General features: G+C 46.2%; 1 protein-coding gene across 1 annotated transcript in view; it reads right to left on the bottom strand.

The window, feature by feature from the left end:
• BAZ1A (bromodomain adjacent to zinc finger domain 1A) overlaps positions 1–3,822 on the bottom strand; it is a 64,996-nt gene extending 61,174 nt beyond the window's left edge. The window contains exons 1-2 of the mRNA XM_074542689.1: positions 3,403–3,822; positions 2,562–2,711 (exon numbers count right to left, since the gene is read on the bottom strand). Of these exons, the coding sequence (XP_074398790.1) occupies positions 2,562–2,674 (113 nt within the window). The 5' untranslated portion in view covers positions 2,675–2,711; positions 3,403–3,822. The remainder of the gene's footprint in view (positions 1–2,561; positions 2,712–3,402) is intronic.
• Between the last annotated feature and the right edge of the window lie 8,740 nt (positions 3,823–12,562).

Below are 12,562 nucleotides of genomic sequence, written 5' to 3'. Positions count from 1 at the left end.
AAAAACCAGCTTGAGTCTTAACTGTTTGTAATAGTTAAAAGCATTCATACAGTTGATGTAGGGGGTGAATTCAGATTATCATATATATATATATCTGTACAGCCCTCTTCATCTAGTTGGACTGTGGAATTTTTAAATTCTCCCCTCAAATAGTAGGTTCAGAGAAGTCTGACTTAGACAATGGCTTTCTTTCATGAAACAGCTAATACAATTTTAAAGCAGTGGGCCCTCCCTATCCCTATTAATCTACTTGCCCTTGCTTAGGCAAAGAAATAGGTAATATTGTTTCCAGAAGGCATTATCAATCAGCAGAGAAAGCTGATGTTTTAAAGGATCAGAACCTTTAAAACTGTCTAAAAGATGACCAGCCTTATGTTCTCCAGCAGATTATGCCATAACTAACAGTAACCTAAACTTACAACCCATCTGTGCCAGAACATTTTGCTAGGTGAAGAAAGTACTACGTTTTTCAATCCAATGCACCAATTTTATCCAACCTAACAAAAAGGGCCAGAAAACAAAACCAAGAAAAAAACAAACCCATTACCAAAAACACACACACCCCCGTACACAAAAAACAAGCACAACAGAGTTTTCTGTGGAGTCTTCCCAAATACCACATTCTAAGGCCTGACCTCTCAGCTAACCACCTCCTGACATTTCTAGGGATCGCCTGTGTGAACACATCTAAATTTACTCCTTAATTCCTGAACTTTGGTTAAGCAAGGAATTTGGTCTTTCATATTTACTGACAACACCTCTGCAGTATAAATATGCCTGTCAGAGTACTTCAAATAGTCACCAAACATTTTGAGGACAGACAGACATTTTAAAAGGGTACTTTTCACACCGAAATTGTAGTAAAACTACATGTACCTGAAACATATTTCCCTGTGTCAACAAATACATTAGTGTCGTCTAATGATGTGATAATTGTATCCAGAAAAGTAGCTTATCAGAATAAGCAAATCAATATCAATATAAGCAAAGCAATATCAGAAGCTGGGGGAGGGTGACTTAATTCCTACAGAAACAGGAGGCTGTCACCTCTCCCTTGTTGGGTTCTTATACACCCTATAAGGAAAATACTCCTTACAGAACTCCCAACAACATAATCAGGACCCTGAGAGTATATAGTTCAGGGAAAAGTAAGGTATTACCCTTCAAAGTTACCTAATCCAGCTTCTTTAAAATTTTATTAAGCCGAGTGTATTTGAACAACAAAAACAAGTCTAAACATGAAAAAGATTTAGGTGTGCTTTTATTTCATATGTTGCAAACTAAAAGCATTTTAGATTTAACCTCGTTAGTCTGCACATCTTTAAAAAAATATAGTTTGGATGTGGGGGCCTTTTGTAGGTGGGAATGTTGCTGGATCAGACCGGTGGTGAAAACCCGTAATTTATCGGCTTTTGAAAAACGTCTTGCTAATACTTTCTGTCCATTGTTCTTACAAGCGGTGAAGTGAGTGGCTGCAAGTTCGGGAGTACCCATGCCATCCGCCTTCACTCGTTAACGGGAATTTCACCTATCCTGTTCAGCTTTGTACATGCGGGGAACAAAAAAAAAAAAAAAAAAAGAAAAATAGATAAAGGATGTGAGAGCGATAGAAGAAGCGATAAAAGCCTCGCTAGGAAAAAAGCTCCTAAGGTGACAGGTGCGCTCGCTGGGCTTCAGGCGGGGTTAAACCCCCGGCTGTGCCGCACGGGAGAGCTCCGGCGGCGGGACCCCTGCCCCGCCGGACAGGTGCAGCGACCCCGCGCCGCGCCGCGCTGCCCGCCGGCCATTTCCAAGCGGAGCAGCCGGCAGCTCCCCGCGGAGGCGGGGCGAGCGCGGCCCTGGGCGGCGCGGCGAGGGCCGGCAGCAAGGGGTTAACCGCGGCGGGAGCCGGCCGGGGAGCCCAGCCCGGAGGAGCCCCGCGGGCCCGGCAGCCAGTGCCCCCCGCCCGGCCGTCAGCACAACAATAGGGCACCGGCACACGCCGGGCGGGCGGCCCCGCTGCGCCGCTGAACGCGGGCCCGGCGCGGCCCCTTCCGCGGGGCGGCCTAGCGCCGAGCGCCGCCGACACGCGGCTGCCGGCGGGGGCGGACGGGAGGGAGAGCCCGAGCCCGGCAGACGCTCGTTGCCGCCCGCCGCCTCCCACACGCGCAACTTTCACTTCCCCGGCGGGGGCAGGGGCGACACCGCGGAAGGAGCGAGAGAAGGAAGGGGGAAGGAGCTGGCTGTCTTCCTTCCCCGAGGGCGAAGGGGGCTGCGGGGTACCCCCGGCGAGGAGGGGCAGGGGAATCCCTGCCACAGGCGAGAGATCCGCCCTCTCTTCCCCCATCCCCCTCGCGAGGGCACAGGCTCGGCGCCAGCCGCGGTCCCCCACTCACACCCCCCGGCAAGGCTCCCCGCAGCGAGCCGGGGAATCCCCTCTCCTCCCTCCCTGCCCGCCCAGGTGTCAGAGCGTTGGGGGCTCCAGCCGCTCGCTGCCCGCCGCCGCCGGAGCGCGGGGGGGTTGGCGGGGGAGTGCAGGACGGACATAGGGACGCGGACACCGACCCGGGGCTGTTTCTTACTCGTAGTTCCTGAAGATCTCGTTAGTGACCCTGCAGTAGAAAACACGCTCGTCCGGCCGGAGGTCGGCAGGGGGCTTCACCCTCACGAAGGGCTTTCGGTGCAGCAGCGGCATTGCCCCGCTCCCGGCTCTCTTCCTGCCCCAGGATCGGCTTCAGAGGGTACGGGGGAGAATAAAAAACACGGAGGGATTAAGCGAGGCAGAGGCGCCCACCAGCCCGGGGAGGAGGGAACGGGCCCGGCGTGTCCCTCCTCCCGGGGGAGCCAAGGCAGGAGCGAGCAGAAGCGAGCAGGAGCGGCGGTGGCGGCTCGGCGGAGCCTTTTGTGTGCCCGACACGCCGTTGCCTGCCTGGGACTGCGCGCGGACCAACGGCGGCACCTTCCTCCGCCTCCGCCCGCCTCACAATGGGGCCATGACGCCGAGCGGCGGGCGGAGGCGGCAACCCCCGCGCCAGCCGCGCAACGTGCTCGGCTCGGGGATACCCCGGCCGCGCTTTGTCTACTGCGGCGCCCCTGCCTTCGGGTCACCCCCTTTCCCCCGCCTCTGACCCACACACGCCGGGCCGGACACCAACTTCCACTCCCCCGCCGCCTCCGCCTCCTCCTCCTCCTCTCCGCAAAGCAAACACCCAGGAGGGGCAGCGCCGACCACTTATCTCCCTCCTTCCCTTCTTGTCGGGTCGCTGCCTAACTGGGGTCCTCGCCCTTCCCGCCCCGCGCCTCGCCCCGGCCCGGCGCCTGCCGGGCTGCGCCGCCGCGGGACAGCGCGGCCGCGGCGCGGGGGGCAGCCCGGCCTCCGGCCTGTCCAGCGGGGGCTGCGGGGCTCCCTCCCCTCCTGCCCACCTGGTGCGGCCGCAGGCTCTGCTCGCTGCTCGGTCGGTGCGGAGCGCGGTCCCCCTCGCCGCGTTTCTTCCCTTTCCTCAGCCCCCCCCCGCCCCCCCCTGCCGGCTCCTGGGAAGTTTTTGATCTACTTCTTCAAGCCCTCAATCAGGAAGAGCTGCGGGGAGGAGCCTTCCCCTGCTCTCCCCTACATCTTTATTGGCCGCTCGGTGCCTTCCAGCGTGTGTCACACAGGAAGACAGCGAGCTACATTATTAATTAATGGCTGAGAGGGCGCATCCTCCATTTTTGAATTATCAGCGGAGCCCTCCGGTGCGGGGGGTGCGCGCAGCCCGGCTGCCGGGGGGAAGGCGGCTCTCTCGGCGCGGCAAGGCGCTGCGGCCGAGCCGGGCCGGGCTGCGGGCGGCTCTAGCGCGGCGACCCCGGCACGGCGGTCACGGCTCGGCGGGGCGGCCGAGCCTGCGGCGGGCGGTGCTGCCCGCCCGCGCCTCCGCCCGCGGCGGCAGCAGCCGGTACCGAGGGGCCGCCGAGCAGCTGTGAGACCGCCGGCCCCGGAGGGACCCACCGCCGGCCCCGCAGCCACCCCTCTCTGCCCTTCGTACCTGCCCTGCGAGCGGGGCCCCGGCGCGTCTCCTGCGGGGCCGATCCCGGCGGATTTCGGCGTTTGACAGTGCAGGGCCGGGCGCGTTGCTCTCTCAGTTACAGCCCCCGAGCCACGGTGCTATCGGCGCGGGCGGGGGCGTGCGGGTGTATTTTGCAGAAAGTGCGATTGTATATAATTAAGATGAGCGTGAGGGTTGTACGTTGGCCCCTAACATTGCTTTTCCTTCCAGTTCACCGAAAATGTCATTAAATGGTTTCATTAATGTATTAATTTTTCATTACCTTTTTTTTAAACACTAATGCATTTACAGTGTCACTGGTAATTAAAACTGGAGTATTAAATTAATTGCGTTCCTAAGAGTGCTAGCCAGGTGGGGAGACAAAAACCACAGAAAGTCCACATCCATTGTAATTAACCAGAACTAAGTGAAGTGTTTATATTAAAAAAATCTACAGAGTAACTGCAGAAAGTCCCTAGAACTATTGAGGTGGTTAATATCTGAAGGCTGATACCTAAATAATTCAACTGAAAATGCCGTTCCTGCAAATAAAGGTCCGGTGCTGTTTCCTGCACCTGTGCATGGTTTTTCTTCTTCTGCAAGTAAAGGCAGCAATCGGTGCTGCTGTAGCATGTGTGACTGAAGCCTAAAAGAATGTATACATACAATCCATTAATTACTTTATTTTAAAAGGTCAGGTTTTAATAAAAAACACTGAAAAATGTTAATGTTCACTACCTCAAATTAAGTTTACAAAGCTTGAACTGCAAACCAGGTTAACTCCCGAGTCTTACCAGTTTATTTTGCTTTACCAGCTGGCTTCCCTTTCAGTTTTTATTTTCTTTCTAGCAAAGGGCACAAATGCTACTTTAATTAATGCACTTGTATCTAACATCTGGTAATTTCTAGTCAACTGTGCTCAAAACTGTGTAGTACGCCTGCTTATGACATTTAGTGTTGTCAGCTCAGGGTTGCAGCGATTTTGCAACACTTAGCTTTGTTTTAAGCTCTTCAGCAGATGGAATTTAATTGGAACCTCAGATCACCTTAAAAATGATAAATCTCAAGTTTGAGAGAAATGCTGGAATAGGCAGCCCCAAAAGGCTTACGAATTAGAAGGGAAAGAAAGCTTTGAGTTACAAATTTTTATAAATTTTTTTTAAGCCAATGTCATGATATTTGGGGACCTGGCTGCTTTTTTTCATGCTTGTATTGTCAGCACAGCATTATTTTAGCACTAGTTGGTATCCATGAAAAATGCATGAGCTGATAGAACTGTGACATCAAAAGCAAATTTCCCTTTCCTCTTCGCTCTCTCTTGCCCTCTTTCTCTTTTCTTCTCACCTTTTCCTCCTCCTCGTGTTCTTCCCCCCTCATTATTCCCTCAGTGATTTTCCACTGAACAGATCCTCACTGAGTAATAGGGTTGCACTGTGTTTTCATGTTCTTTGGACAGAGAGGAGCAGTTCATTTAGTTTTCACCTTTGTTCTTTAAAATCTACAAATCCAGGCTCTGGTTCTTCTTCCAATAAGGTCAGCAGGACGTAGAACAGGTTTTTATGATGCCAGCTAAATGTCTACTAAGTGGGCATTGAGAAATCAGCATAAAATAATTCCGAAACATCAGAAAGAGCTTACTTTCCTTCCTCGAGAATATTTCTTCTATTTTAACACAAATTTCTTCTACTTTAACACTTTTACAATAATTTGGCACTCTTTTACAAATTACTGAAAGTAGCTTTAATTCAAGATGCAGGAATGGGATGATTGGTAACATTCAGTGGGGTTGTTGATGTGGATTTTACCACAAAACAGCAAAAATGAAGCTGCTTTCCTTTTAGAAGATGACTTATACACTAACAGATATATTAAACATAGTTCCCTAGTCAGGGAGATTGCAGTTCTCACTCGCAGAACTTTAAAAATAGTTGTACTTGGAACATAAAATCTTATAAAACACTTGGTCTCTGTGCTTTACAAGGGTAGAACAATTTCCTAGGGACAGAGTCAACCCAGGCTTGGGGCAGCCTCCCCCACCCCTGCCCAGCTGCTCCTTCAAAGTCCCCACAATTTTAAATTTTTTAAAATTTATTTTCACTGGATCTTTCCCGAATTACAGATTCGTTTCCTTATCCTATTTCTTCCCCTCTTTAAACTACCAGGAGCTGCTTTACACAAAGATGCTCCAAAATTTTTATTCAACTATGTCCATTACAAAATAATTCCATATGTGACTGTTGTTATTCTGAAAGAAAGTAGAGCCCATGCAATATTTTACAAAAGGGTTGTCAGTTTAAAAATCACACTTGAATTTATGTTGGAATAACTAATACTTGTCCAAATTATATATTTGGAACAGTGCAAAAGGAGAATTTTTACTCAGTTTTACTTATATTATCATGCAACTGGGAGAGTATATTCTGCAGTGTATTTAGCCACTAGCTCTCTTGCTTTTTTTGTTCTTTTTAATTTTTTCCCCAAAGTTGCCACTTAGTTCTCTTAAGGTTTTGCTGAATTTAGAGAAAAAATAATTTGATTTCTTAATGAAGAATATCCTTGGACCTTGAATGGTATGCTAGGTTCTCAACTATAATTTTGGTAAAAAAACATATGGTTGAAAAGATAAATGTGAAAATGTGTAAATGATAGATTGCTAGTAAGTTCTTCTGTCAAATGACACGATAGCAATGACACCTACCTTTTTCACAGTTTACTGGATCATATATAAAGGGAGAAATATAACATATATGCAAGCATTGACTCATTTTAATGCACTGAGTAGATTTTGGGGGACTGGTGTCACCCCTTCCCATTCCAAATGCTGTTTTGAAAATGCTTAATTTGTGTAATGTAAACATTAACCCTAGATCACTTTTTTAAAGCTTAGGGCAGCCAGCAAAATATTTATCCATTTATGCATTTTATAACTTACTGATACAGCTTTTTTTCACCTTTTGCCCTTTCTCTGTCACCTTGCTAAGTCAATTCACTCTTTTGATCATATATCTTTATTTAGACTTTAAACTATGTGAACGAAGACAATGTGCTGGTTTTATCAATCCACTCCAGCTGTGAGTAACAGTAACATTTGGTCTATTGTCTTTTACTGGCTGTAAAGCGCTATGTTCAGTGTTTAATAACATACTCACTTATAAATAACATTCTTCAGTCAAAAAAAGAAGCCATGGAAGAAGTACACATGATTTTTCACAACACATTTAATCTTTCTTTCATTCTGGTGCAGTTATATTTCAACATACTTTTAAAGTAGTTCTGTAATCACAAGAACAGGAGGTTCCTTATTCTGCAGCTGCTGGATGCATTCATTACTTTGTTGCTTTCATGAGTCACAAATAAAGGTAAAGGACCAAAATCTGTTGACAGTGAATTTTTGGTGTGGTCACAATTTTTGGTAGTTTCTTAATAACCTTAAGACAGGCATTCCACAGTTGCAAATGCAGGCATAATTGTTGGGTTTGTTGCTATCATAGAGGGCAGTAAGTCATGGCCAGAATCTGCTTTGGCCCTTGTTGAGCTTAAATAACACCCAGTACAGCAGAGCCCATCCCTCCACAAAGCCCTCGGGGAGCACTGGGATGTTTCTTATGTCATTGGATTCATTCTGTGAAAAGGCATTCCACATTCTTAATTTTTTTCACAGTTTAATAGGATTTAGACATATGGTTCTCACTGCTTTTAACAGATATTGCATGTTTAATATCTGTGGAACTCTAGAAATTAAGAGATACGTTCCTTTAAAGTTTAATCACATCCTATTTTTTCTCTCTCAGAAAATACTATTAAAGGTATTTAAGCTGATAACTTTATACTAGTGGGGAGGAACTCTGACCTTATCTACTTTACAGCAATGACCATGTATGACTGGCCTCTAACCTGGTTACAAAATGATAAAATGATGTTGTGAAACCACTATTCATTTCCTAATAGTGTCTCTGAAACCAGCTTAAGCTCTGAGTGGATTGCTACCGCGTTTTCTCTCTTACAGTTGTAGTGCACTGGATACAGAGCATTGACACTACTGTAATTTTCTTACACTAAAATATGCTGAATTTCTATTGCTAACTAATATTTAGAATGAATGATGGCTGATTAAGGATTTTGAATGAATGAAGACTGAATGATGGGCAGATTTGTTAATTTTTGCTACATATGCACATTGTCACTACTGGAGCAATTTTACAATAGACTTAAATATCCTGAATCAGTGTGCTTGAAACCTGGATCTGTATGATTAAGATATTCTTTGTACAATCAAATTTAAGATTTAATTTTCTCAAGCTGAATAATTCTAACCTACCCTTTACTAAGTTTGCATTCATCTTATTTGAATTTCTTACATTGAACACCTCTCTGTCTAGTTGATGAGTAGAACAAATAATTTCAAGGATGTTGCTTTATGATTTTATTATATGACTGTACAGTCCCAACTTGTTAGTTTGTTTGCTTTTAGTTTTTGAGGGGTTTTTGGTCACTAATACTGAGATTAGACAAACCCTCTTGCACATTGAAATGATACCATGCAGTGCAATTTCTGTTGAGGAGCACATAAAGAGAAGTTGGCCCAGTAGCTGATCTGGGTTATTTAGTCAGAGTGTACAGTGATGAGTCAATCTGAAGCATATACATCTGCTCAATCAAATACAGACCACGCTGGATTTTCTTTGAGTCATTCATTTGACAAATGTGATGACTCACAACCGTGACCAGTATTCTGACTTATCCCTTTAATATGAGACTCCTTTGGCCTCCACCTTATTTTCTTCTGTCCTGCTACTCATCTCTAACAGAAGACCTTCAAAGCTAAGGCAAAGAGGTTAACTATCCAGGCACTCTTCTGATGGTAGATCCCAGACAAGAGCAGAATTGGAAAGAGAGAGTAGCTGGCTGAAAAAGACTCTGGATGTCTCCCCACTTGACCACACGCAGTGAGTCAGGGTGTGCACAGGTGGAACAGCCCCACCACGATGCTTCTGCTCATGCTCAGAGCACTTCAGCCAAGGCAGACAAGGGCTGGAGTTAGCTGGTAGCTTGCTCTGTGTACAAAGCAAGCTTCAGTTTTGGTTTTGAGCTTTCACAGGATGCTCCAAGCCTGCTGAGTCCTATACCTTGAGGGAAGCCAACCATACTACATCACAGCCACAGAATATAGTTCTTGGGGAATGCTATACTCCAGGGAAATCCTCTGAAAGAAAAGCTCCTCAGGCTCAACCCGAATGATCATTCTCCCTTCTCCCACAGATCCAGGGATGGACATGTTTTAGGTGGACACCACCGCCCACAATATCCATGCTGGTGCCTCACACCCAAGGGAAACTGAGATACTGACAGAATTTCTAAATTTCTTAAAGGTCAAGCACTCATAAATATGTTTTATATAAAGCATGCATGTAGAGCAGAACTGAAGGAAACAAACTTTAAAGGTGGTAAATCCAGTGCGTATGTTAGTCTTGCTCTCTTTGGCAGACTTAGGACAGCTGGAAAGTTATTTGGATTGTTACCATACAGTTGCTAAGCATTCATAGCAAGGAGGAAAATGTAAACATTGATAGAATGAAATTGCTAGTTTCAGAAACTTATGAATTAAGAAGCAACAATTATTTCAGTTGTAATTTCCAGTCATCCAAGAAGTTCTTAGACAAAAAGCAAAGACAAGGGCAATCCTAAGACTGCCTTCACACATAGAACTTATAGACTACAGTGTGGACAGAGATATAAAGTTGCAAAAATGCTTATATCCACACAGTTTATTGTTCTATAGGAACACTTTCTAGTGATTCAATGTATCATAATATATCTCTAAATGTATGCATGTTTAAGGTTGAATTGGCATAAATATCTCAGCCTAAAATACATTTTAAAGGTTTTCATCCTTGTTATAATTACAGGATGTTGGAAAACATTGCATGTAAATCCAGATTTACAGAGACAAGAACACTTAAACCAGCATACTAACCACTGTGTTGTCCCCAGAAATCAGAAAGTTAGTTATAACTGCAATCTTCCTTTAGTGCAAAAAGAAAGAATCATCTACAGCTCTGTCTAGTCCTTATTGGATGCAATGGACAAGGCCCCTCCTTAAAATAACTTTCACTTACACTCTGTACCACTGACTCATTTGAGGTACAGTGAAGTAAGTGCAGCTGATAATGAGAAAAAAGGAGAAAATGTGCAAGATATTTCTTTTACACCTTATATCAGTAAGTATCCCCACTAAATCAGTACCAAGAAGAAAGATTTAAAAGGTCAGATGAAGTTTAAAAATGCCCATGCCTTCCCATTACTGCCCTGAATTGCCTTGATTTTTATTTTCTAATGTTTATGAGTGGTTGTGTTGTGCCTCTGTGACAAAAGTGAAGTTCAGTGAGAGAATTTCCTGCTTCAGAGATAGGTTTTCAACCATGCAAGGTATATGCATGACCTCAATTCTCCATTTCTTGTCTGTTGTGCAACTGAGAGTTTAGCAGCAAAAGGAGTTACAACCCTCAGCATTATCTAATACTTGTGCATATTGCATGCGCACATGCTTGGATAAAAATGTTTAGCAGCTGACACAAGTTGAAATAAAATACTTCCTCCCCCCGCCCCCAATAATAATTCTTTCACACCGTCTAAAAGAATATCCTTGGCAGGAGGACAGTTTGTCGAAAAGGCAGGAGGAGGAAAGGGAAAGGTATGCCAGGAAACACAGCTCCTGTCTGTGTCCGTGGTGGGATTCTCAATGAGTTCCCCAACAGGCTGCGAGTACAGCCCATCTCTGAGTCCAACACATATGGATTCTTCTAACGTTCATGTAAAACCTGGTTACAAAAAGTGGTGGCTTTCCAAAAAGCTTTGCAGAACCAAACAGAAGCAGTGCTCTTCATCTGGTGAAGCTCAGTCCGACTGTGTGAATGAGGAAGTGCTGCCAGAGGAGTTTTATTTGCTGCCATTAATTTGTTTCTGTTAGGCTGACATTGCCACCCTGGTGGGCACTGTTTCACAGGCTGGCCTGTCAGTGGGATTTGGACGGACTTTGGCACTAATGGTGAGATCTGGAAAAAACCACTTTCAGGAACTACATATTTTGTGCCTAAACCAGGAGCAGCTTGGGGGTTTCTAGTGGTCTGTGACATCCATGGCGGGGCTGTAGTGGGCCATGGCAGCCATACAGGAGAAGGCCCTCAAGCTGCCCATTAGGGCTGGCCTCATGGCAGGTGGAGCTGGAGCACCCACTCGCTCACCCCTGGGTGAGGAGGACAGTTAGAGCTTAACCAGAGCGGGCTGAGGAGCAGGGACAGCCCCACAGCTCACTCACCATCTCACAGGGGTGTGCAGGGCTGGAGGCCACCATTGCCCAGGCCTGCTGCCTGAGGAGGAGGCCCGGCGCTGTGGCTGCCATGGGAAGTCCATCCCCTCAGCCTCCTCCACATGTCCGTCTGTCCGGCATGTCCCCAGATGGTGTGTCAGGAGCCCAGGCAGTGCTGGGGCTGCTGCTGGCCCCTGCACAGCAGGCCTGCACCACCAGCACACCATGGAGCAGCTCACCACCTGCTCCAGGGAGGCCCACGGCCCTCCCCAACTTCATGGCCAAAATTGGGTAGGAAGTGTCTCTTGGCTCCAAGCCAGGTAAAAACTTTGAAGCCTGGGGGTTGTGGGCGCTGGGTTTGGCCACCCCTTTAGCCAACAGGGTAAGAAACAGCGCTGGGTTCAGCACTGCCGGCTGTGCTGCTCCCCTGCACCAGCCAGATCGCGTCCAGCGCTCGCATCACTGCGTGCTATATATAAAACCTCACGGAAATTAAGAGGTCCTTCTGCTGAGAGTCATAAAATGTAATCAGTTCCAGTGGGGGTCAAACAACAAAATGCTCCTGGGAATAATTTGGACTTTGTTTCTTCAGTTAACCAGAATGAATCTACTAGTGATTCATATTTCAATGGTGTATAGACCTTGTGCATGTGACCATCCTTTGTTCTAAAATTAAGTCTGTCCCTTCTTTCTCTTTATTTTGTAAACTATCAGTTCATAAGGATTTAGGGAAAGATAAAAGCTCCTGTAAATTGTTACGGTTTCACAGTGTTAGGGAATGCAGAACAGAACTGTTTTGATTTTTTTTAGCACATTCTACTCCTAAGTCCTACTCTTAGATGTATCATAAGCTTTGCATGCAGACCAGACCATGAGCTAGTTTAACTAGAGTTATTCTGGCATCAGTTTAGTGGCTCTGCTGAGAACTGTCAGGTGGACACACTGAGAAACAAGGTGTAAACACTACATTAGCACATTAACACAGAGTTTTGAAGGTATTTAGTTAAGTAGGAGTAAAAAGGGGTTTAGATGAGCCAGAGAAAGCTTTGTGCATAGACTACTTTTTCCTTTTATCTGGATTTGGCTTGTGTAGGAACTTTGCTTAATTCTGTATCAAATGACTGGTGTAAGTATATGCCTGTCCCACCAAAGGAAGATTTGCCTTGAAGTATCTGAAATATGTGTCCTACTATGTTTCCCTCCTACAGTAGTAGTGAAGATAAAAATCCATCTCTGTCAGCTGACTTTCACGCTG

Source organism: Zonotrichia albicollis, chromosome 6, assembly GCF_047830755.1.
Source record: "Zonotrichia albicollis isolate bZonAlb1 chromosome 6, bZonAlb1.hap1, whole genome shotgun sequence".
NCBI classification, from domain to species: Eukaryota; Metazoa; Chordata; class Aves; order Passeriformes; family Passerellidae; genus Zonotrichia; species Zonotrichia albicollis.
Note: the sequence above shows the minus strand (reverse complement) of the source record. Positions and strands in the feature narration are given on the sequence as shown.